We start from the raw sequence: 25,486 nt of genomic DNA, 5'->3' as shown, positions 1-25,486 counted from the left end.
CAGATGAGAACTTAAGGCCCAAGGAGACCCTGGCTTGCCCAGGGTCACTTTACTTAAGCAGCAAAGCTGGAATCTTCACCCAGATTTTGTGATCATAAATTCAGCACTCTTTCCCACCACATCATGATGTCTCTAGCAACTATTCCCATATCCTTTTTATAGCATGTCATAAAAAAGCACTAGACTTTGATTCCAGTGAAGTTTGATTTTTCTCCTCTGAAATAGCCGTGTTATCATGAGCAAGTCTTATCACAATTCAACCTCATTTTCCACATCTGAAAAATGGGAACAATAATATTTTCATTATTCATCTGAGTTGATATAAGGAAGCCACTGGTGATTATCATTATTTCTGCCCTTCCACTGGCTATTCCCATCTCCCTACAACCTACCCAGCTCTCTCTATTTCTTAAAACAAACAAACCTCATCATGTAACTGACCTTTCTAAATTAGCCCTCTGTCTTCCCAACTTTTTTTTCTCCTCTATTGTAAAGCTTATTTTAAAAGTAGTGTAAAATAGAATGCTTCTGCTTCCTTGCTACTCATTCTCTCATCAACTTCTTATAAATTTGACTTCCCTTCTATTATGCTATTAAAATGGTTCTCAGAGGTCAATAATGTCTTCATAACTGTCAAATTCAATTACTTCTTTTCTTTTTGGAAGGCAATTGGGATTGGAATTTACCTAGGGTCACACAGTTAGATTTGAATTCAGGTCCAGTTGACTCTAGGCCTGGTGTTTATCCACCCTACCACCTTTCTGCCCCTCAATTGCCCATTTTCAATCTTCATTCTCCTTATTCTCTTCATAGCATTTTACATTGTGGATTGCCATTCTCCTCCTACTAAACAATCTGTTCTCCTTTGGACAATGAGATACAAATATTTTATTATTATTCTTTTAATTTGATAATTAATAATTGGTAATTAATCGATAATTAATAATTCTTGAATTTAATTTTGAGACTCCTTCATTGGCTTTTTATCTTCTTGAACCTTTAAGATGAGTATTCTCCAAGCCTCTGTCTCTCTGTTTCTGGCCTCCATCTTTATAAGCTTTCTCCCCTAAACATTTTCCTTAGTACTTCATTTATTACCACAACACAGATAATTCCCAAATCAAAACCTTACCTTTCTTTTGAGAGCCAAAACTGTATATATAGTTATCTATGGAATATCTATACCTGAATTCCCACTATGGGGTTCTTACACTTACTTTGTGTGGGATTTCTGAGTCCTTCATAACCTAGCTTCTTCCTATTTTTCCATAATTTTACACTTACTCCCCCATCAAGTATTTTTCAATGCAAAGACACTGGCTTCCTAGATCTTCCACAGAAAACTACAGTTGGCCTCTTACTTTTGCCCTCAAAATACACATGCACTTATCACCTTTCTTAGGCATTTGCATAATAGTGTATTTAAATTATTTGTGTATATGTCATATCCCCTTTATATTATTAACTCCCTGAAATGTATCTTAGTGTAAAGTATAAGAAGACTTGGGTTGGACTCCAGACTCTTACTAATGTTCCCTCTCAAATTATTTTTTATTTAATTACTTTGCATATATTTTATTTATCCACTTTCTATTTATGCTGTATTTTACACACACACACACACACACACACACACACACACACACACATATGTATCTCCTATTAAAATGTAATTTCTTTGGTGGTAAGGATTATTTTTTTCTTTATAATAAGAGTGCCTACATAGCAGACACTAAATATTTGTACACTAATTTGTTACCAGAAACAAGTCACATAAGCTCTAAAGTTTTTTATCTATAAAAGTGGGGAAAATAATGCTATCAAAAAATGGATTTGTAAACTATTGGTGACCGTAACGATTGTGTTTCATCCAAACTCATGCTTTCCCTCACCTTTTAGCACAGAGTTCCATACCCTGTTGGTGCTTTACAATGATTCAATGAACCAGGTGCTGTATAATTTGAAGTACCTAAATGCTTACTGAATGATAAAAGAGGTCTAGAGAGAAAAGATTACAGATCCAGATAGGGATTGATTTCCTTTAACTACACTAGTTTAAAGGTTAAAAGTCAAAGAAATACTCTAAACTTTTAATTAATCATTTCATTATCATTAAAAGATAAAGTCTTATAGTTAATTAACTAAAAGGAAAAAAAAAAGGAAAGAAATGTTATTTTCATTTTAAACCTAAATAACAGAATTTAATTGCCATGTTTAATTGCCAAAGTATTTTCAACCTGCATAACATCAACACTTTCCTGAAACTGATAGTAGGCTACTCCATCTGATTCATCCAAATTTTGCTGATTCCTTCCCTTTGGTTGGGGAACTAACAGAATGTGAAATTAGAATGCTGATAGCAAGAAGACTGGGAAAGAGTAGAAATCCAAAGGCCTCATTAATCTACCAACACATAATCAGATCCTGGATAATTAAAACTTGGCTATACTATGGATAGACTCAAACCCTCAGGGGCAGAATCACAATTTTTTAGTTGGAAGGAACCTTAGAGATTTTCTCTTCCAATATCCTCATTTCCTAAGACTAAGGCCCATTAAATTAAAATGATCTGCTGAAGGTCACTCAACTAGCTACCAACAATGTCAAAAGGCTGCTCAGATTTATTTTAAAGCTTCAGTATTGAGAAATTCTTCTCTGTGATTTTCCTTAGGAGTTGGTTAGGGGTTTCTCTAAGATACTGAATTAAGCTTTGGTACAAGGAACATTGTCCAAAGGGCTCACTGACCATGGTCATGACAGGTTGTAGTCAACATTTCAATAATGGTATCACTTTGGTTTACACAGTGGTTAAAAGTAATAGAGGGCTTTGTTTATTGTTTGATCCTCACAACAACCTTACAAGAAAGATAGTACAAGCATTATTACTCCTTCTTCAACTCAGGAAGTAAATTAAGGTTAAATGACCTCCCTCAAATATCACAAAGCTAGTAAATATTACTGCCTAGACTTGAGCCCAGATATTTTTTCTTCTTTCTAGTGTTTTTTTCACTATGCTATGTTTGATTCTTCTGCCAAAATGATCTTCTACTATACCTCCCACACCAACTGGAAAGTATATTATAGTGAACATTTGTATAATGCTTAAAGGTTTACAAAGTACCTTACAAATACAATTTCATTTGAGCCTCATCACAACTTTATGTTTGGCACTAGTATTATTTTCATTTTACAGATGAGGAAATTGAGATTGAGAAGTTAAATGAATTATTTGTGGATCATATACTAAGTGTCTGTGAAAGCATTTCAGCTTGTCTTCCTGATTCCTAGTTCAATGAATTCATAGACAAGTCCCTTTTATTTCAATTACATTCATTTCATCAATGGTTCAAGTGCCAACATATACCAGACTTTTTGTTAAGTTCAGAGTACTTTGTTAAGTACTCTGGTACTTCCCTATCCACACATATAACTTATATAGCTAAAATGAAAAGTGTATTCTATGAAGGGGGTTAATTCAAGCTAGTTGTCTGGACAGTCCTTTCTAGCCTCTTCAAATTAGCCTCATTCAATTCAGCCTATACCTTCTCATAAGGTAACAGCTGTGGAATGCTAATTTTAGAATTACTATTCATAATTGACATAGGGATATAATTTCATTAGAATAGAGAATTCCCATAGGAAGACAATCATTCCCCAGTATAAGTTTTCACTTTCTCTGAAACTGATTGTCTTAGTTTCTTAGATCATTGAGAGTTTAAGTATCTTGTCCAGGGTCACACATCTGGGATATGTGTGAGTCAGGACTAGAATCCAAACCTCCTCTCATGGAGGCATAATAATTCACATTTATGTAATTATATACATTTCATTTGACACTCGTAATCCTGTAACATGTCACACTCATAACTTCAAGTAGTATTGAAATTTTATAGATTAGGAAAGTTCAGAGAGATTAATTAACTTATGCAGTATCATATAGCTTCTAAGATCTGCAGGTGGCTCATATGAAAGCAGTAGAGGAAAGACCCCATAGAGAGGGAAAGATGGACAAAATCATGGCATTGGAGTCCTGAGGAAGTGAGAAAAGGTGGGGTCAGAAGTAACATTGTAGGGGAAGAGAGAGACTAAAAAAAGAGATGAAAAAACATGTGTCAGGACAATGAAGGGCTGTTTTGAGGAAGGGGGCAAATGAGGTAACTCATGTGGAATGTGACCAAAATTCTAAAGAAAAGAAAAAATCATTTGGTGAAAATGAGGGTTGAGGAGGAAATGGATATCTATGAAGAGAAATGATGTGGAATAATGAGTACGATGGGGTATATTAGAGAGGTAATGAGATAGGAATTAAAGGACGGTGGAGGAATCGAAAGGGCCAATTTGAAATTGAATTGAGCAGTGTGAAGCTACAAATTTGCTCAGGGTTGCCTTTTTGTTTTTCATTAGAACTTCTAGCCTGGGAGTTGAAGTGAAGAGTTGGGCGTGATGCAGGACCAGGAATCAGTATGGTAGACTCAGAAGATCTTTAGAGGGATGTAGGAGTCCAAAGGGACGGAAAAAGTACTTCAGAGTTATTGGCTTTGGAGTGTGTATATGGAGCGGGGGTGAGACTTGTACATAGTCAGAAGAGAGGGCTGATAGATGGATTTAGAGATCGGAGATACGTGCTTGGTTCAAAAGCAGGAGATGACACAGATAGGAAGGTGATGGTCAGAGAAGGGGAACCAGGAGTCAAAGACCTCAGATTGGGACTGGTGCTTGTGATTACAGAAGTAGGATTATAACCAGGACAGTTAGGTGACACCTTAGTGCACAGAGCACTGGGATTGAAGTCAGGAAGACCAATCTTCCCGAGTACAAATCTGGCCTCAGATACTTACTAGCTATGTGCTCCTGAGAAAGTCACTTAACTTTGCCTCAGTTTTCTTATCTGTAAAATGAACCGGAGAAGGAAATGGCAAACCACTCCAGTATCTTTGCCAAGGAAACCCCAAATGGAGTGATGGAGAGTCAAACAAATAACAACAAAACCCAAATCTGATCTATTGAATCTTTGCCTCAGGAATTATTTCCCAAACACTATTCTAGTCACACAAATAGTCCTCTCATACAGTATAGTTCTCTACTCAACCTCCAATACGCCCTGACATCAGCAATATGACCACCTCTCTTTTATCCAACTCAGGATACCCACCACCATTTCCATTCCATAATCTTGAATCTGGCCTATGGTCATTCTGTTGTATAACAAGCACATTCTCACCATATTCTGGGGTCAAGAGGACCAGCTGCTACTACAGCTTGTCCCACTTGACTATTATCTCTTTCTCCACTTCTCTTTGAGAGTCTGGACATCATCAGCTGGGATAAAACTATATTCAATTTCAAGTAGCTCACAGGAAAATTATTTGTGCTCCAATAAAGACCAAAATATGCCCACCAAGGTGAGTTCTCAGGTCTCCCTGCATTCCAAGTGAGATTCTTCTATGCTCTCTCACTTGTTAGCAGTTTCCTGAAAAGTGATCTGTTAATAAGATCCTGAGATCTCTGCACCACCATTCCCCCATTGGTCAATGTCCTGAAATCTCTTCTCCCAGGGGGCCTTATATCTCAGCTACAGAGATTAAGAATAAAAAGGGACTTTAAAAGTCATCATTTTACAGATAAAGCCATTGAAGTATCAAGAGGTTAAGTGACTTGTTTAATAAGTATCAAAGATTTAAAGGCAGATAGTCCTGACTAAGACTTAAGCCCATGGAATAAAAAGATGGCCAGTTTGGCTGAATCAGAAAGTGTGGAAAAAGGAATAAGGCATAATGAGACTAGAAGAATAATTTGGAGACAGGATATAGAGGCACTTAAAAAACAAACAGAAAAGTTTGTATATAGAAAGCCTCTGAAGTTTAGTTAATTAGAAGGATGATTTGGTCAGAAGTATGCTTAAAAAATCCATTTGGTAGCCATGTTGAAAATGGTGCATGCAGAGATTTGAGGCAGGCAGACCCACTTAGGGGGCTGATAGTTGTTCAGGAAGGGATCATAAGATAGAGTTAGAAATGTGAAAAGTTTGCAACTAATCAGATTAGATACATGAAAAAAAAAGTGAGAAAGTCAAAGTTAATGCCTACACAGGGATAGGAAAATTTGAAAGAGAGGTGGGTTATTTGTTTTTTTGGGGGGATGGAGGGGTGGGGGATGAGTTCTGCTCTAGACATGTTGAGATTGAAATGCTTTAATTCATTTTGAATGTCTAATTGGGGAAAGTGACATGGGCAGTTCAAGGGAGAAATTTAGGCTAGATACATAATATGCATTTAGACGATAATTAAACCCATGAGCATTGATGAAATTACCAAGAGAGTCAAGAGAGAAAAGAGGAACCATGACAGAGCCTTGGGAAATACTAAGAGTACTGGAATGCAATGATGAGCCAGAAAAGGAATATAATAGATAGTTAGACAAGTAGGAAGAAAACCAGGAGAGAATATCCAGATGAGAGTGATTAACACTATCAAAGGATGCAGAAGTTAGAAAAAATACGAGTGGGAAAAGGCCATCAGACAACTACTAAACAACCATTATTAATTTTGGAAAGAGCAGTTTTAGTTAACAAGAAACAGAATTTTTAAAATATCTCAAAGAACCAAGCTGCATTAACAAAATATTGTACATTTGCACATACTGGAGATAGGATTTTTATTTTAAAATAAACATCATAATATCACCATTTAATTTAATATATTTTATATAAAATTTTATATTTTTATAATTTTTATATTTTTATGTTTACTTTTTATTTTTATTTATATTTTTATAATTTATAATTTAATATCACATTTAAAAGGCATTTACATAGGAAAAATTACAGGAAAATTTTAGAATACCATTTTTATAGTTATAAAAAAAATTCTTGTCAATGGGCATACCTAGTCCTTCCATTAAATGATAAGGTTTGCTTTGATGATATTCCACAGTTCCTTTCTTCACTCTTTCTTCACCCCTTCCACACCCAATTTCATTATGTTGTTCCTTCAAATATCCAGGTTTTTCCTCAGGGACCTACCTTAGATCTGGCCATTATTATAATGTCCCATGTTCCATACCTTTCTTTCTTCCTTACTAAAGCTTACCTTTCACTAGTCCCCCAAGAAGATAAGCTTGCCAAACTCTGGCAAAACTAATTAATTTTAAAGTGCTAATAGCAGATAGCTTCTTAATGATCTATGCACTAAAAGAGATGAACAAATGTACAACTGCATGTAGATTTCTATTGTGCTCCTGAAGAAGATACTAGAAAGGCATTTAGAATAAGGAATACAAAGAGAAAAAGAAGTGTTAAGGGAATTAACATTTCTTAATAATCTTTAAGCAAGTAAATACTTCTGATGTCTGAAAAAAAAATCAGCAGTCTGGAAAATGCCTTACCTCATTATTCCTAAGTAAAGAGATCCCTTAGGTGGGACAACTAAGGGGGAAAAAATTGCCTCAGTCCCTTCTAGAGTGCTATGACTTTCTAATTTTTCCACTCTTTAGTAGACAGGATTGTCAGGACAAATAGTGTGATGGGCCTAGGAAATATTGGGGTATCTGGTTAGGCAATAGGGTGCCATATCAGGGCCTTCAGTCTCTCTTCAGATCAGGACAAAGGCTGCTTCAGGAAGATAGTAATTAATGGCACCTCATACCTCAGGATTCTTCATTGCCTCTTGGTACAACCTGCCCCAAAAGAGAGGTGGGGATAATGGAACATAATATTTTAAAGGAACAAACTGGGGAAGGGAAACAAAGTCACAGGTCTGACTAGAGTTATACCTTCCTGGGCATTTGTTCTTTCCCTTCCAAGTTTTCTAAGACCAGAGTCTGGGAGCAGAGTTGCTGAACCTGGATCCAGAATATACCCACTTCCTCTTCAGCTTGTCTTGATTTGTGAGATCAGGGGCTGGCTATAAAAGGACCATTTCAACTTTGGGTTGGGAGTCAGGAAATCTGACACTGCAACACTGATTCTAAGCCTTGCTTTCCACTTCCAACTGAGGGGACTGGAAAAGGCAATCTTTAGGATCCCTTCTAACTCAAACAATTTGTGATAAAGATTTTGGTTCTGACTCTACCTAAATTCATCCTCAATCTCAATGAGAATTAAATAAACTTTCCTCTGTGACCTTGGACAAGTTAATTCTCTCCAAGATTTCATGTTCCTCTTCTAAAATGAAAGTCTTGGACTAGTTGATCCCTAAGGCTTCTTCCACCTATGACATGATACTTTGAGGGCTTGGAGTGGGGAAGTTGATTCCATCTTTATTTCAGTCCCTTCCCTGAAAACATATCTCTAGAAAAAATTTAGAATTTCTCCTCCATCAACTAGCCTTAGTAACCAGGTTTCTTAAATACCAAGTATGAAGAAACAATAGCAACTTAGCACCTAGTTACCAAAAATAATTTGTTGAAATATAAAGCTCTCAGATGGCTTGCTTTTGAGGTTGGGGAGGAGATCAGGGAGAGAAGAGGATAAAGATAAGCCTTTTTAGTAGCTAACTGCCTGTGTCCCAAACTGCTTCTGCTCCACTAAGTGGAATAATAAAATTATTGATGGGGACACTGCTACCACCTTTCATGCTGCTTACCCCAATTCTAAAAATTTCCAGTTAGGGCTCTGATAGGGCTGCTTTTCAAACCCCAGATTTATAAAATGAGTGCCAACATTATAGAATCACGAACTATTTTTCTTGTGAGAGCCAGACAATATGCAATAACGTGATTCATCCTTCTCTACTCTTCTCACCCCTCAGATTCAAGAAGAGAAAACCTTTCTTCTATTTTTCTTTCCTATTCTTACCTCAACCAAGATTGATGCACATGTGAGATTATCAGTTGTTTACCTAACACTGGTAGTTACTCTATAGACTATTAGTCTATAGAGCAACAACAGAAAGAAGTAGCTTAAGAGAAGACATGACCATTTTGTCCATTCCCAGTAGAAAGAAAGGAAAAACAGTCCCAAGTTCCCTTCTGAACCCTCCCCCATCCCTCCAACCACACATCCACCCCAGCTTGCTCCCAACTCAAACGACATCTACTGCAGACATTCCTTTGTGGCTTTAACTACAGCTCTGGGAGGTTTGGAGTCTCTCCTCTGGGAAAGAAAGAGTCTGAAAGGCCCTTAGAGACCAGTTATCCCAGCCACTCTACTGGCTAGTTTCATTCTATTTCACAAAATAAAATCTTTGTGTGACCTACCCAGGACTTAAATCCATTTCTGTCACAGCCAAATCAGGCTTCATCTAAGCTTCCAGGGACCACCTCTCCCACCGCAGCTGACATAAGAAAGAGACTTTCCTGGGTTTAGATAACTGGGCCCACAGTTCCTGCAAATGGCTATCTGTAAACCACATGAAATACTTTTGACACTGAGTGTTAACTGTACCTGTAGGTGGCCCCTCCTCCCATCACATGGCTGACAGCAAACCCCTTCCCAAAGGAGGGACCGGTGGTTGTCTGGGAGACTTGGATACCCAGCCCTTCACTCCCAGTGGCTATGCACTGCTTCCAGACGCTGCTCTCCTGTGTCAGGAAGAGGCAAGGGGCCAAAGGATCAGATTTCACAGTCTCTGAAGACCTGGTCTCATGTGTCACACAATGAAACATTCATAAACCCGTTAAACCGTTACAGAGGCCTGGCACACCCATGTTCAAATGTAAATAGTCCACTTGGATATTGCACTGACCCAGTCTTTCTCAACTTTAAGGTCTATGTAAACTGTTTGGTTGCTACTCCCAACCACGAGAAATGACATTTTGCCATATTTTGCTTAAGAAAAAGAAACCATTCCTATTTAAAAAGAAAAGAGCAGTCTTTACTATGCAAAGCCATCCTTCAGATTAATTCTGATCCTCTTCTTTGTATCCAGAAAGAGACTAGTTAAATATCCTTTAAGAGTGTTAGGCAGAAGTGTGAAACAAAATTTATTTTCATACCAACTCACCTTGAAGCAACTTTTAAGAAGTATAGGAGAGTCCCTTCTCTCTTCCCCTCATCTCAGACCCACCCTCTAATTGTCTGCTGGTTTGATTGGATGCCAAAATGACATAAACCATTGTGCAGTAGTACCTAATCCCTTCCGAAGACAGTCTTAAATTTCCTTCTCCCTCTACCACTGCCTTCAATGTAAACATACTGATCTTTTTTTTCCTATTTCTTCAGGGAGAAACTAGCAGGGGCTTAGGACCTCTCACACAGTCATGCTTAAGAGAATACAGAAGGATCCAGAAGATGATGCCAAAAACACAAATGTCACTGAACTTCCAACAAAGTCATCCTTACCCATTTTTTGGGGGGGGTATTCTTTGCATTCAAAAACCTCATGCAATTTATGGCATGATTTGGTATGCAAGGCTTACCAGAGGACATTATGGAGAGACATAACCACAGGCTCAAAAAGAAAGCATTTCAGGAACCCCAGATTCTCATGGCTCCACCAAAAAGAAGTCTCATCTCCTTCTTACTCTCTTTCTTTCCAATAAACCTACCTCTGAGGCTTTGGGATAACAGACCAATCTAAGCAACATCCCAGAAGCTCTGGATCTCCCTGCTTTTATGAGCTGCCTCCATGCAGCTGAGGGGTGGGGAAAATATTTTTTTTCTTCTCAAGGTCACTAACAGCAGCTGCTAACTTTCTGCCCCCAAAAACTGCTTTGCCTCTCTAATCATAGTAATAATATTCCTCAGCTAAGTGCTATCCTTCCTCAATCTCCAGAGAAGGGTTGGTTATGTATTTTTCCATATAACCCTTGTAGGAGATAAGGAAATGAAGTAGATTAGGGAACCAGATTATGCAGGAAAAAAAAGTTCCCATTTCTTACCACTGCTTGTCCATCTCTTCCTAAGGTAGCAGCACAACATCCGTAAAAGTGATTTATGAGCTTCTTCTACATGTTCTACCTCTTCTTTTAACCGATCTTCATTTCTGCTCTTCTCCTGAAGTTTTGAGCAACACTAATCGTGTCCAATGCCTTCTTTGTATTTTAGGGAATCTATCTGGGGCCATAAACCTTAGGTTCCTTACCTGCTCCCCTTTCTATGTTGTTCCAATTGAGGAGTAAGCTTAATCTCAACAACTATACTTCCACACTTACAGCCCCTTGACAAACTTCTTACAGGCAAGATTGATAGGAAGAATGTCAATCAGTTCTATCCTCCCTTGCAATCTCATCTGTCTTTAGGCACCATCCTTCCTCCTAGATGACTTTGTATTGTTTTGCTGTGATAGCAGATCCATGCCCATATGAAGGAAGTATATTTTTCTCATCTTCATCTAGTCCTGAGGTCACCAACCAGGCCAATATGGCTGGACATTAGGAGTAGAGGGGAGATAAGATTTTCTAGCCTTAGCCAGATTTTCTTCTGCTTTCCTAAAGGCTCCTTTCTATTGTCCCAGGCTAAGTCCCACTGGCATTGCCAGACCAGAAAGTAAGGATACCACTCTGAAGCACAGATTTAGAAAAGCTGAGAAATCTCTCATCAGAAAAGGATCCTGACCTATCTAAATCTCAGGGTTCTTTTGCTTGCCTGGTGGCACATTCCACTCATCCTGACCCCAAGCTCACCTCTTTTTCTAGTCTTTCAGGATCCCACTTAGCCATATTAATAAGTCTATTATGATCTGGAGAAAGGTACTTTACTAACAAGTCTGGGAGCTACTTATTTAGAGATTTCTAGAAATTTTTCATAGAATTACCTCTTTCTAATTTAAAATATTGACAGGCTGCATCAGTATATGTATATCCTAGTTTCTCTACCTGTTTTACATACAACATTAAAAGATCAACCAAAGTTGATCTTTAAACTCTGGGAGTCCCCCTTTTCCCCAGCAAGCATCTCATCCAATTAAATCCATCATTTCTCATCTTCCCTATAATGAATATAGTCTATATCCAATCAATGGGAAAAATTCCAGGCTGAATCCTAAAAACCAGCTGATACTAATACTCTTTCTTCCTTCTGTGACTTAAAAAAATAGTCTGAGATATAATTGTTGAGTCAAGGAACACTAGAAAATCCATTATGGAAACCCCTGAGGGACAGTGATCATATAATGATTCCTACAATCAATGAAGTTACTGACCTAAGGCTTGCACTCCGTTCACCAAACAATTAAAGTGAGGGGGAAATGTGGAGTTGACACCATGATGTGCTAGTGTTATTAGTGTGAGAATCTCATGATCTCCAACACAGGCATACTCAAGAAAATAGAGGTCTTGTCAAGGACACAGTGATTTCTGGTCTTGTGAATAGAATCATCAATCACCCCTTCAATAATCCTTGTGATCAAATCCTCAGGCAATTTGTAGTATAGCCCACTGCACAAGACTTCCCCAGAGTCACACAGGGGAACATGAAGGGAAACATGTCACCAAGGAACCACAGATTTCCAGAGTTATACTGCTCTTACAAAGAGATCTCTAACTTAGTTCTTAGTATTCTTCTATGTGCTTCTTCTAATATACCTATCACTGCAACTACAAATGTGTAAATTTTATAAATAAATACACACACATATATTTTGAAATGTTTATAATTCATATATATGTATATAAATTATATACACATAGAGATATATAAAGAGATTTATCTCTTTCTATATAAAATATCTTTGGTAATTTTCTAAAATGTAATATTAAATACTTGTGACTATTTAGTAAAGAATATGATCATTATGGGTTAAACAAATTCATTAAGAACAGATCATGCCAAGTTGAACTAATTTCTTCTTTTTAATAAAATTGGCCAATGGATCAAGAGGATGTCATAAATATGCAATATACCTGGATTTTAGGACATTTGATAAAAGTTTTTTTTATGATTTTGTAATAAGATGCTTTCATTTGAGTTAGTACAAAGTTTTGTAGTCTCAACAGGTACACATTAATAATTGGTTGGCAGAATATCTCTAGCAAAGTTCCAGAAAATTCTGACCTTTTACTGATACTTAGATAAGCACACAAAAGACACATTTATAAAATTTTCAAATGACAGAACAATTTCTACAATAATAACAATATTATAAAGACAATTTAGAAAAAAAAATTTAGGAGCACTTATCAACACAGTAATCAACCACAATTCTAGAAGACTCGTAATGATAACATGCTAGCCACCTCCTGATAAAGAAGTCATGGACTCATACTTTTTTTTCTTGGGGGGGGAGGAGGGGAGAATGGCCATTGTAGAAATTGTTTTGCTTGACTATAAATTTTTGTAATAGGGATTTTGTTTTTCTTTGTTTAATCAATGGGGGAGAGAAGAGGCAAGTAAGATTTCAGAACTGAAAATTAAATTAAATTTAAAACAACTTTTCAGGTTACACAGAGTTATAAAAGATGGCTAATATGGCAGATATTCAAATCAAAATTCAAAATCATTAACATATTAGAAATGACAAAAAATAATGAGAATAAATATAAAATCCTCCATTTGAATTCAAAAACTAAAAAAAAAAAAAACCCACAAATATAAAAAGGGGATATTTGGCTTGGCAATAATTTACTTGAAAAAGCTCTGGATGCTTTAGTTGATCACAAATCAAATATGTGCCAATAATGTGATTTAGCTTTTGAGCAAACTAATGTGGCCTTAGGGATCATTAATAGCAGAATAATGTCCAAATGATAAGAACAATGTCTTAACGGTTGACAAACCAGAGTGCTTCTAGGGAATAATTATGATGGTGAAGGCTCTGGAAGCCATGTCAAATGAGGAATAGTTAAAAAATCAAGCAAATTTATTCTATAGAAGAAAACCCCAAGAAAATACATGACAATAGTCTTTAACTAAAGGCTACCACATGAGAAAAGAGAGTCAGTTCACTCTTTGTTATTCCAGAGGGTAGACCTTGGTTCAATGAGTGCAGAGTTTGAGGTAGAAGATTTTGACTCAATATAAGAAAAACTTTGCAACAATTAGAATTATCCAACAATAGAATGAACAAGATCCCCCTTGGGGTAGGAAACAAACATATTATCTGGGATATGATAGAGCAGATTCCTATATCATGTGGAGGGTTGAATTAAATGATTTCTAGGATTCCTCCCAACTCCAAGCCTTAGGATGCTGATATTGGAATTATGGAATTCTTCATACTAAGCATTGAACATACGCACAAAGTTGTCCATGCTTAATATGCCTACCATAGGATAATATGTTTACCAATTTATATTGATACAGTCCTCCATTTATAGCTAGCAAACATTGAAGTTAGTGCTTCACTACTTTGATGTTAATGCGTTCTGTTAAGACTAGGCTGGCTTTGGTTTATGAAAAACTGGAAAAATGAATGGCTTTTGTCTTCAAGAAGCTTGTAAAGGCCTAAGTATGGTGGTTTGAAGTCTCCTCTTCCAATCCTTCCTGGTGTTATTATACTATATATTCTTTCATATACCTTTGGAAGGGCAGTTAGGAAGAAGTTTATATGGCAGCTGTGTCTCTTGTGGCTCTTATGCCTTCCAAAGTCAAATGATAAGTTACTTTAGGAATCTGATATGAGACATCCAGAAAACATGTCTTATAGATTTGTCCTCAGAACTATACAACTGATTCTTCATTTTGAAACTCATTCTCTCCTCAATGAAGAGGAATGCCCAACTGTGCTATAACAGACTATGATGGAAGGGATCGCAAAGGTCATCTAGTCCAATCTGTATACAAGCATGAATCCCAGTACAATTCCCTTGGCAAGTAGCCATCCAGACAATTTAAAGACCCACCATTAATGGAGATCCCACTCCTCCAAGGCAATCCATTCCAAATTTTTTGAAATATCAATTCTTATGACCATTAGGATGACTACAGAGAGGCTTGGAGAGACTTACATGAACTGATGCTAAGTGAAATGAGCAGTACCAGGAGATCATTATATACTTCAACAACGATACTGTATGAGGATGTATTCTGATGGAAGTGGATTTCTTTGACAAAGAGAAGATCTAACTCAGTTTCAATTGATCAGTGATGGACAGAATCAGCTACACCCAGAGAAGGAACACTGGGAAATGAATGTAAACTGTTTGCATTTTTGTTTTTCTTCCCAGATTATTTTTACCTTCTGAATCCAACTCTTCCTGTACAACAAGAGAACTGTTTGGTTCTGCACACATATATTGTATCTAGGATATACTGTGACATATTTAACATGTATAGGACTGCTTGTCATCTAGGGGAGGGGATGGAGGAAGGGAGGCGAAAAGTCAGAACAGAAGTGAGTGCAAGGGATAGTGCTGTAAAAAATTACCCAGGCATGGGTTCTGTCAATAAAAAGTTATGATTATTTTAAAAAAATAACAATTTTTTGTTTTGTGTTAATTTCTTGAGAATTTTCCCTTACACTAAGTTAGATTCGCCTTGTTACAAATTCTAGCCAATGTTCCTAGTTCTTCATCAAACAAAAGAAATTTTACCCTTTGATAGCTCTTCAAAAACTTCAAACATCCTTCACCCTCTCAAGTTTTCTCTTCAAGTCCCTTGAACATTTCTTTGAATTACATAATATCTAGGCATCCCATCTTCTTGATCGCCACCTTCTGAACATGTGAGAAATGAACACAATTCTCCCTCATTAGGTGGTTGTATATGGTAGCAATTTCTCTTCTATACATTATATCTCAATTAATATGGCCTAAGGACACATTAGTTTTTGGATGCTATCATGTCACATCATTTGCTTATGTTAAGCTTTGAATTCATTAAAACTCATATTTTTTCATATAAATTAAGTTTTCCCCAATCTATATTTATACTATAATGGTGAACACGAAAAAAATAGTATGTGTATTATGTCCTTTATACCAACTACCAGTATAAGTTTCCTTTCTTCTATCAATCCTTCTCTCACTTATCCAGCTTTCCCTTAATACTTACTTAGAAAAATGAGTATATAGAGCAGAAAGGAATCTTAAGAATCATCTTAGTTCAATACTCTCATTTTACAGCTGAGAAAACTGAAGCCCAAAGAAAGGAAATCATTTTCCCATCATATAGATAATATGTAAGAGAACTGGCATTTGAACCCAGATCTCCTTAACTTCAAATCAAGTGTCCTTGGCACTATTCTATGATTATCTCCTCTCAAAATGACTACTGTGCTTATAACAATGACCACATAATTCAGCCCTGAATTTTTCCATAATTCCTTCTCATGTTGCTTTTTCCTTCTAGTCAACATAAACCTATCTTTGTATTCTTAACAGTGCCTAGCATGATACTAGACATATGTTTTGTCACTCAATAAACACATTGATTAGTTGATATAGAAGTAAGTATTTGGAAAACTGTTGTGTGACTGGTGGAATCCACATATCACATGGTGCTGGGACTGCTCTAATGTATCCTCACTGTATGTGAGTGCAGTAGTTTTCCACATAAAACCAATCTGCTCATTTAAGGGGTAGAAGAGAAGTGTTGATGGATGGTCCAGTTCCCACATGTAACTTCTCACTGACTGCTCATCATGGGAATAATGTAAGCTGATTCAAGAATCCTCTAAAATATCAAAATAAAAGTTCTGTATACCCTAACAATAAGCCTAGGAAAGTGCTTTGCATAGTGTAAGTGCTTAATGAATTTGGTTAAAATGAAACAAAGGTCACAGGACCACAAAATGAAAATCATACCATCTGAAGGGACCTTAAAGACTATTTAATCTAGCATATATTTATTTATAGAGTATCCATTCTGCAATATACTCTAGAATTGATAATTCAGTCTTAAATACTTTGGAGGGAAAACCCGCCATTTTCTGAGGCAACTTATTTTACTTTTTTGTTGTTCAGCCATTTTTAAATCATGCCTGACTCTTTGTGACCCTTTTTGGGTGTTTTCTTGGCAAAGATATTAGAAAGATTTATAATTTCCTTCTCCTGTTCATTTTACAGATGAAGAAACTGAGGCAAACAAAATGAAGTGATTTGCCAGGATCACACAACTAGTAAGTGACTAAGGCCAGATTTGAACTCAGGATCCTGACTTGAGATATCATACTTTATTTTGTTACCTGCTTGCCCCAATTCTACTTTAAGATAACTAATTGTTAGGATTCTTTTTCTTTACATAAAGTATAATATACTCTATACTTCAACATTCACCCACTCTCTCTAGTCTTCCCTTCTTCATTCCTAGGTTTCTTCAACTTTTCTTCAAATGGCATAATTTCCAGATATCTCATCATTTCAGTCACCATCTTCTGAAAATTCAAAAACTACACAAAGCTTCCTTACTAGATGGTTTACAAAGGGGAAGAGTACTCCTAGTTGTTTACAGCTTTAGTTTATGGGCCTAAAAGTAAAACAAGTTCCTTTTCTACATTACGTCCTTCAGAGATAGTTACAAATACCTTTCACTTGTAGGCACTAAATCTCTCCAGTTCTTTCAACTAACCTTCAAAAGCCAAGGTCAACCAACCTGAATGCTCTCCTTTCTACTCTTCAGCTCTTCACATCCTTTTTAAATGGTGTGCTAATCAAGTATGAAATTTAAAAGTGAAGAGATAAATGTTCACGTTCTGTTCATTTCACTGTCCGGTTTATTAGAAGCATACAGATCAGTTCAATGAACACACTTACTCATGCAGAAAAGGTACAAAAAGTCATGTACAAATTCTACTTCATTCTGCCTCACTGGGTACTTGTCTTTGTCTCAAGGAAATAATTTACACACATAACTGCTCCCAGGGAGTCAGCCCTTTCCAGATATAACTGAACCATTGTTTGGCCAATTAATGGTAAGGATTATATGGTTTTTACTGAAAGTAGGTGGAGCAACCTGGAAACCTTTACAAACAATAGCAGCCCTGGTTGGTTTTTCATAAGTTTTTTTTTTCCACTTTGTTTTCTAATTTTTGTTTTAGAGTTTAGTTCTCTTTGGTAGAGGAGGGGAGAAGGATGTTTTCAGACATGAAGATGACAAAAGTAGAAGATTTCAATATCAAGTACAAAAGAAGAAACAAATCATTTATTCACAAATGGAAATCAACAAAACCAAACATATCAACATAGTGTAAGAAAATCTCATGTACCTTTGATACACTATCATGAATAAGTAAGATAAAGCCAAAAATAAAAATTTGTAGAATTCCTTTTAAGTCACAGAAGGTGTTCATGGATAATCATTGGTTAATTTATTTATATCCATCATACCATTTTGATATCTGGAAAAGAAGACAAGTATAATATCAAATATATATCAAAAATGATGCCCAGGATTAAACATCATTCTCCTTTCATGGATTGACCAGGAGAGAAAATATCATACAGATATTATTACTTTTTTGTTTTTGTTTTTATCCTAGGTACTATATTTCTTTTGGTGTAGCTTAGAAAAGAAGCAGATTGTTTTTGGCTGTCTTATAGGACAACTGACTCATTTTTAGTTTACAGAGCACTAAAACTTATGGATAATTTTCAAACTGTTTCTCTTTGGATTTAAGCCAAAGCCTGGTACAGTAATTACTTCATTAGAGTAGAAGTCAGGAGATTTAATATTACTCTTAGCTCTTCTACCTGCAGACAATGAGACTTGGAAAACTCATTTTACTTCCAACCTATTTATAAAATAGGAAAAATAATTCCTGACCTTCTCACATCAAATGGCTTTAGATCCATTATTTGAAAGATCTTTGCCTACTGTGAAGTAATGTATAAATGTGAGTTCTTATTATTCTTTTTTTCTACTTGACAGTTGTGGTCATCAAAAAAATAATACAACAGACATGAAAGTGGTTGAAATCCATAAAGTGCTGTACAATCTAAACATTATGTGGTGATTGTTCCTGCCCTGGGACTTATCATAACTCAGAATGTCTTGAATCTTAAAATGAAAAGTTAGAAAATTTTCCCTGATAAATTTAGATAAATAGATCAATAGACTGAGATATGTATATATGTATGTATATAAATATATATTTATATGTATACATACATACCTATCCATATATACACATACCTAAAAACACATACATCAGGATAAATTCTTATTTTTATTTTCAAAATAAATATATTTATTGATATATGCAGACAATATCACAACTCAGATAAGTTATAATAGGATGTCTTGACTACCCAATAGTTGAAAATCCTCCAAATAAATCTAGGCATAAATATTTCAGGAATAAGTTTTGCTAGGAATCAAAGTGATATAGTAGGAAAGGGTTTGGGTTTTGATTAAGACCTGGCTTCAATTTCTACCACTATGTGAGGGCAAGTGACTTACCCTCTTTAAACTTGTTTCTTCCCCCTCAAAAATACATATAAACATAGAGGGAGGTTATAATACCTGTATTATCCACCTCAGAGAATTGTGGTGAAGAAAGTCCTTGGTAACCTGAAATGCTCTACAGAAATGTGAACTGCTATTGATTGGTATGTGCTAAGGATGATTAAAATGACTTGATGTTACATAAAGCTAATTCAAAACAGATGTGGTGTGTTGTGTAAGGAACAGATTGGTTAAAGTGCCAGCTGCCAATTTGTTTAGAGTTTATTCTTTAATGTTTCTTGGCTTCTTGAGTTCTCATTCAATTTATTGATTTTTTCCCCTCTCCTGTAGCTCTTGCTGTGCTGCCTGGTTTTCCTTAGGTGAACGAGACAACAAAGTCAGCCACACTTGTAGAGTATTTTCAAATCAAATTGGCCCGTTTGCTAGGCAAGTGGGTTTCCCTAAGTTTTCCAGCCCTAGTATCATGGGATATGTATTTCCTTTCATTCACTGCCAAAAGAATAAACTGCCAATCAAGACCAGCCCTTACCTCTTGAGTTTAATTTTAGAGATCTGGAAAGACTCATCCCCACACACACCATCATCCCCCCCCCCCCCCCCCCCCCCACCCACATACAAACACAAATCCTATCTACTTCACACTTTCAGTAAAATGCCATGGGTTATAGATTCTTTGATTCTATAGGGAAGGAGGGGTTATATTATGAAAAAATAAAGGGTATAAATGCAAAAGACATTTTTAAAGGAAGGTAACATAATGTGTAAGGGTGAATGTTAATCTGGGAATCAGAATTTTTGAGCTAGAAAGTGAATTTCAAACAAGAGGATTATGAGAGGTAGCATGGTATGAAAAATTATATCAACTGATCCAAAATGAAGTTAATAAAAACAAAAGGACAATGTATACAATTACTGCAACAATATTGGGGGGGGGGGAGACAAAAACAAAAGCAAAAAAATTGAACGGTGTGTAAATATAAGGACCAAATTTGATCATAGATGAGAAAGATGAGAATCCCCCTATCCTTCTTTCTGCAGGGGTGAGAGTGGGGGGCATATATTTTAAGATTCATCTGTTATATTGGTTCTCTTTGCTGAACTCTTTGGTTTTTCTCTTTTTTCTCCTATCATAAGGAATGGTTCTCTGGTTAGAGAAGGAGGAATATTAGGAAAAATGAAAGGGGTATAATTATATACAAAAGACATTTAAAATAGAGAGGTAACATGATGTGTCAGGAAGAACATTAATCTGTGAATCAGAAAACCCAGGTTCTACTAACTGTCACTGCCACTAGCTGTGGGACCTTGGAGAAGAGATTTGCACTGCTGTTTACTCTTTTATAAAATGAAGAAGTTGGATTACAGAATATTTAAGGTTCCTTTCAGGCACTAGGCGGCCTAGTGGATAGAGTTCTGAGCTTAGAGTCAGGAAGTCAGGAAGATTCATCTTGGGGTCCATGGAGTCATCATGAAGAGTCACATGACTGAATAACAACAAAAAAGGTTCCTTCCAGATTTGATAAATCATGATTTTAAGTGACTGAAGGATTGTGAAGGTTTAGCAGGGAAAGTTCATCACCTTATGGTGGATTAGTTTTATCTCTACCTCCTTGCTATGATTGTTGCACTAAAAGGATGGTAGTTTTTTGGAGGAAGGAAAGTGGTTGAGTAGCTGTGTGTCACAGAACATTCCAAAGAAGGACAGGTCTAGGTAGGGTGTTAGTGTAAGGAATGTTGGGCAGAGAGTAAAGTGGGGTTAGAGGAGGGGGTACAGAGAAAGGAGTACCCAGAAGTGTCAGAAAGCACAAAATGAGAGGGGAAGGAAAACCACTATTTCTAAACTTGACCTAGAGTCAGATCTTCTGCTAAAAAAGATTTACAGATTTATAATTAATCTATTTGCTATATTAAAAAGAGAAATTAATTTTGAGTACAGGAAACTGAAAAAAAAAAAAAAAGAGCGTGGCTACATAAGCAACTTTGAAGGCAGCCAGGTGGCTCAATGGATAAAACGCTGGGTCTAGAATTAGGAAGATGAATTCAAATCCATCCTCTTTGTACCTGTGTGATCCAGGACAAGTCACTTAATTGTGTTTGCCTTAATTCACCAAAATTAGCAAAGCACTCCAGCATTTCTGCCAAGAAAACTACACGGACAATATAGTCCATGTGAATAATAAGTTAGGGCTAAAAGGAGGAAGGGAATAAACATTTTATAGTGCCTACTATGTGTCAGTTACCTTTAAGCAGTTTACCAAATAGTATCTCATTTGAATCTCCCAATAACCCTGTTAGATTAGTGTGGTTATTAGCCCCTGTTGATAGTTAAGAAAACCAAGGCAACAAGTGACTTTTCTAGGATCATATAAGTAATAAATGTCTGAGATTTTAACTCAGATCTTCCTGACACCAGGCCCAAAATGTTCTATCCATTGCTAGTCAGTTGCGTCAGAAACACTCAGTCCTAGGTACACAAAGTCACTGTCATCATTTTGGTCATGAATGTGTAGCAAGAATATTATGTCTGAGTCCCTGACACCTACAGCAGTTATCATAACTTTTAAAAAATGGATAAAATCTAATGGATAAAAAATTTTTATTTGAGACAGTGTGATGTAATAGAATATACAATGGATTTAAAGTTGGAAGATCAAAGTTTGAATTGAGGCTCTGCAACTTATTAGCTATGATGTGACTTTGGGCAAGTAATTTTACATCTCTGAGCCTCCATTTTCTCATCTGCAAAGTGGATTTAGTAACACATGAACTTGTCTTCCCCAAAGGGCCATAAGGTAAGTGCTTTATCCACCTTAGGGTACCATTACTATGTGAAGTTGTCTTCTCTGATTCAGTGGCCTTCTATTAGCCTCTTTCTCTTGTTTAGCATGTCAAGATTATAGAATTTGCTTTCCATTTCAATGATTCAAGTGCCAAATGATTGGGACATTCTCCATAGTCCTGAAGAACATTTTAGCATTTTAAAGGTCCAGAGAAAGCAGGATGTCCAGTGGATAGACTTTGTGTGAGTTCAATCTGGTACATGCTAATTGTATGCTCCCTACCTCCAACTCTCACCCCTGACCCCAGGCAAAGTATATAATGTTTCAGTGTCTCAGGAAGCTTTCTTAATATAACTAGAAGTTATGGATCTGTATTGGGAGGGGGAGTTTCCATGTTAGAAGTTTCTTATATAGAAGAAATCACAGGTTCAGAAAAAGGAGGAGGGTTAAATGGGGGGGAAGGATATAAGCATAGAGTCAATTCTGAGTTGAAAAGCTAAGAATAAAATTTCCCTGTGTTGATACAGCTTGAAACATTTTGGGGATTGAATTTATGTTTCTTGGGGACCTCTTCTCTCCACCTTTAGCCTCACAAGGCTGCCTCCTTGTTCTCAGGAGACTGAGACTGGTTATTTGATACTAGACTCCATGGATTTCCTCCCACCAATCCTGTTCTCTCTCCTCTAATGTGTTCTATGGCACAAAGCTACTATCTGTTTTTCCTCCCAATAATCCTAGGTATACTTGTTTTTCTTTTTTTTGTTGTTGACTTTAGGAAATTAACTTCAGTGATTCTCTGATCTTTAGAGGTGCTGACTGCTAGGTCAGTGCTTAATTTGGATCCAAAGTGCATTTCCATCTACCAATCCAGCATGTAATGGGACTAATGATTTAATCCTTTTGGGTCCTGCCAAATATATGCCACACTAGAATGGTTTTATCTTGGCTGATTCCATAATTCCTTTTCCTTTAATTTTTATGTTATACATTTATGGGAGAGAGAAGGGGGTAGGGAGGGAGGGAAAGAGGGAGAGAGAAAAAGAAGGAGAAGCAAAGAGAGAGGGAAGGAGAGAGAAGGAGAGAGGAAAATAGACAGAACAGAGAGAGTGACAGAGAGATGGAGAGACAGAGAGAGACACAGACAGAGAGACAGAGACAGAGGCAGAGAGACAGAGAAAGAGACAGAGCAATCTCCAAATTTCTCAATCCAGATGTTATTTTGAAAGGAGTGTAACCATGGCACTGCTGGAGGATAGTGAATCCTATGTCTCTCATCCTGAGCCTCACCATGCATATACACTGAGCTTGAAATGGAATAAACTGGTGCTTTGTGCTGGCAGCAAGAAAATAGTGAGTCAGTTAATTAAGCATATGAGAGTGACTTGACTGACATTTTGAAAAGAGGAAAGAAGTCTGGGTTTCTGTTAAATCTGTTGTGGTTTATAATAGGTGATTAAAACTGGCTCTTTATGGTACCAGGGGCTCTGGTACCCTATCCCATATAATGGCTGCCCCCCCCCCCAAATAAATAGAAACAAGTCGGATTTCTTCATTTAATAACTTTCTTGCCAAACTATGACTTGAAAATCAGGTGGGTTTGAAAAGTAATTCCCACCCACACAGTGAGCTTGCCCTCTACCAGACGGATATGACTGTCTTTTCTAGTGTCAAATAACCAGCCACAATCTCTCAATCCCATAGTACATTTCTGGGCATATGCAAGTCACAGGAAAATCAGGCTGCATCTAAATAAAGGACATCATTGTTCTGGTTGCTGGCTTTTTTCATTGTCAGCCCCTTTACTTCCTTTATAGATTATTTCAAAAATTTTACTTTAACCTTTGTATAATCCCATGATGCCAATATTGAATCTCATTCACAACCACCAAATAAAAGAGGAGATTGTTACCAAGTACTTTTAAAGTAGGATCATACCAGGTCATTGAAAAACTATTTACGTTTGTCTTTGCTATCCTGCCACCTCCCCTTTCTGTGCTGTTCTTGATCTCTACTTATACCCTTCCTTGATCCTTGTTCTTCTTCCTGTGTCTTATTTCCTTAAGACCCTGCTCTCTTATTCATTAGGTGAAGGCTATGGGATCCACAAATACTCTATCATGGAATTCATACACAAGGTATTAAAATAGCTCATAACAGCTTAACATCCTATCCCTCCAGGAATGTTAATAGAGGACTCCTAGAAATAAAACCTTAAAGAGTAACCTTCCTGGGGGGTATTGCCTAATTCACTGAAATTCATAGGGAAAATCTTTTTTGATTATAATATCAAATCATAATATGTGAGTAATAGTTACCTACTTCATTCCTTTTGTTCCTTTTAAAAATTTCTTATATTATTTTGTATTTGACAAATATCATCAAATTTGAACGTTTATAAATCCAAAGAATAGAAAGGAGTATATATAAAACTATACTATGTGTAGTTTATGATTTTCAAGTATATATTAAATTTAACATAATATTGCCAACATTACCCAGTTTCTATTGCCCTTCCAAACTTCCCTCTCCTCTATTCTATATATATATATATATTTGTTTATTTGTATGTTTGAACTTTTTTTCTTTTTTGCATAAATATCACTATTTCTTACTCCCAACCACAAATCTCCCCTACTAAAAAGTAAAAGCCTTCCTTTTAATTAATTAGTCAATCATAACAAATTCACATATTGGCTAGATCTAAAAATGTATGGCTCATCATGTACCTCCAATACTTTTCTGCCACAAAATAGGAAAGCATAATTCACTAGTTTTCTGAAGTCATGATTGGAAATTACATTAATACAAATTGACTATTGTTTCAAAGTCATTTTCATTTATAATATTATAGTCACCATAAAAATTGCTTTCTTGTAACTGCACTCTACATTAGTTCATGCAAGTCTTCTCCAATTTCTCTAACACCATGCCTTTCAGTCTTTCATAATGATCAAGAATAATCCATTACATTAATATACTATACTTTGAAGGGCAACTAGAAAGCAAAGTAGATGGAGTACCAGCCCTAAAGTCAGGAGGATCTGAATTCAAATCCAGCCTCAGACACTGAACATTTACTACGTCTGTGATCCTAAGCAAGTTACTTAACCTCAATTAAACTCAGTAAAATAAAATTTATATATAAACACACACACACACACACACACACACACACACACTCTGCACTATACTTTGTTCATTCACTCTTCAATTGTTCAGCAACCCCCCCCCCCTTTCTTTTCAATTCTTTGAAACAACAACTTTGGGGAGATAATGATGAAACTAATATTTCCATTTTTATAGCATAAAGCAAAAAACCAGAATATTTTCTTAGTAAATGAGATTTGGGAAAAGGTATCCACTTTTCTGCAAACTTTTCTTACATATCATGTTTTCCTCCAGATATTCTAGTAGATAGCATCCATAATTATGCTTCAGCTTTCTATCCCTGCATAGCTGATGTGCTAGTAGTACTGATTTTTCTGGC

General features: G+C 36.3%; 1 protein-coding gene across 5 annotated transcripts in view; it reads right to left on the bottom strand.

Moving 5' to 3' along the window:
* Nucleotides 1-25,486, bottom strand: part of IL16 (interleukin 16) — a 162,075-nt gene that overhangs the window by 77,340 nt on the left and 59,249 nt on the right. For 3 of the 5 annotated variants that reach the window (XM_012542097.3, XM_031955651.1, XM_031955652.1), the window contains exon 3: nucleotides 9,383-9,519. The exons of the other annotated variants lie outside the window; for them this stretch is intronic. In XM_012542097.3, the coding sequence (XP_012397551.2) occupies nucleotides 9,383-9,519 (137 nt within the window). The remainder of the gene's footprint in view (nucleotides 1-9,382; nucleotides 9,520-25,486) is intronic. 5 annotated transcript variants of the gene reach the window in all.

Source organism: Sarcophilus harrisii, chromosome 2 (genome assembly GCF_902635505.1).
Source record: "Sarcophilus harrisii chromosome 2, mSarHar1.11, whole genome shotgun sequence".
Taxonomy (NCBI): Eukaryota; Metazoa; Chordata; class Mammalia; order Dasyuromorphia; family Dasyuridae; genus Sarcophilus; species Sarcophilus harrisii.
The sequence above is the reverse complement of the archived record's forward strand: the minus strand, read 5'-3'. Positions and strand labels throughout refer to the sequence as shown.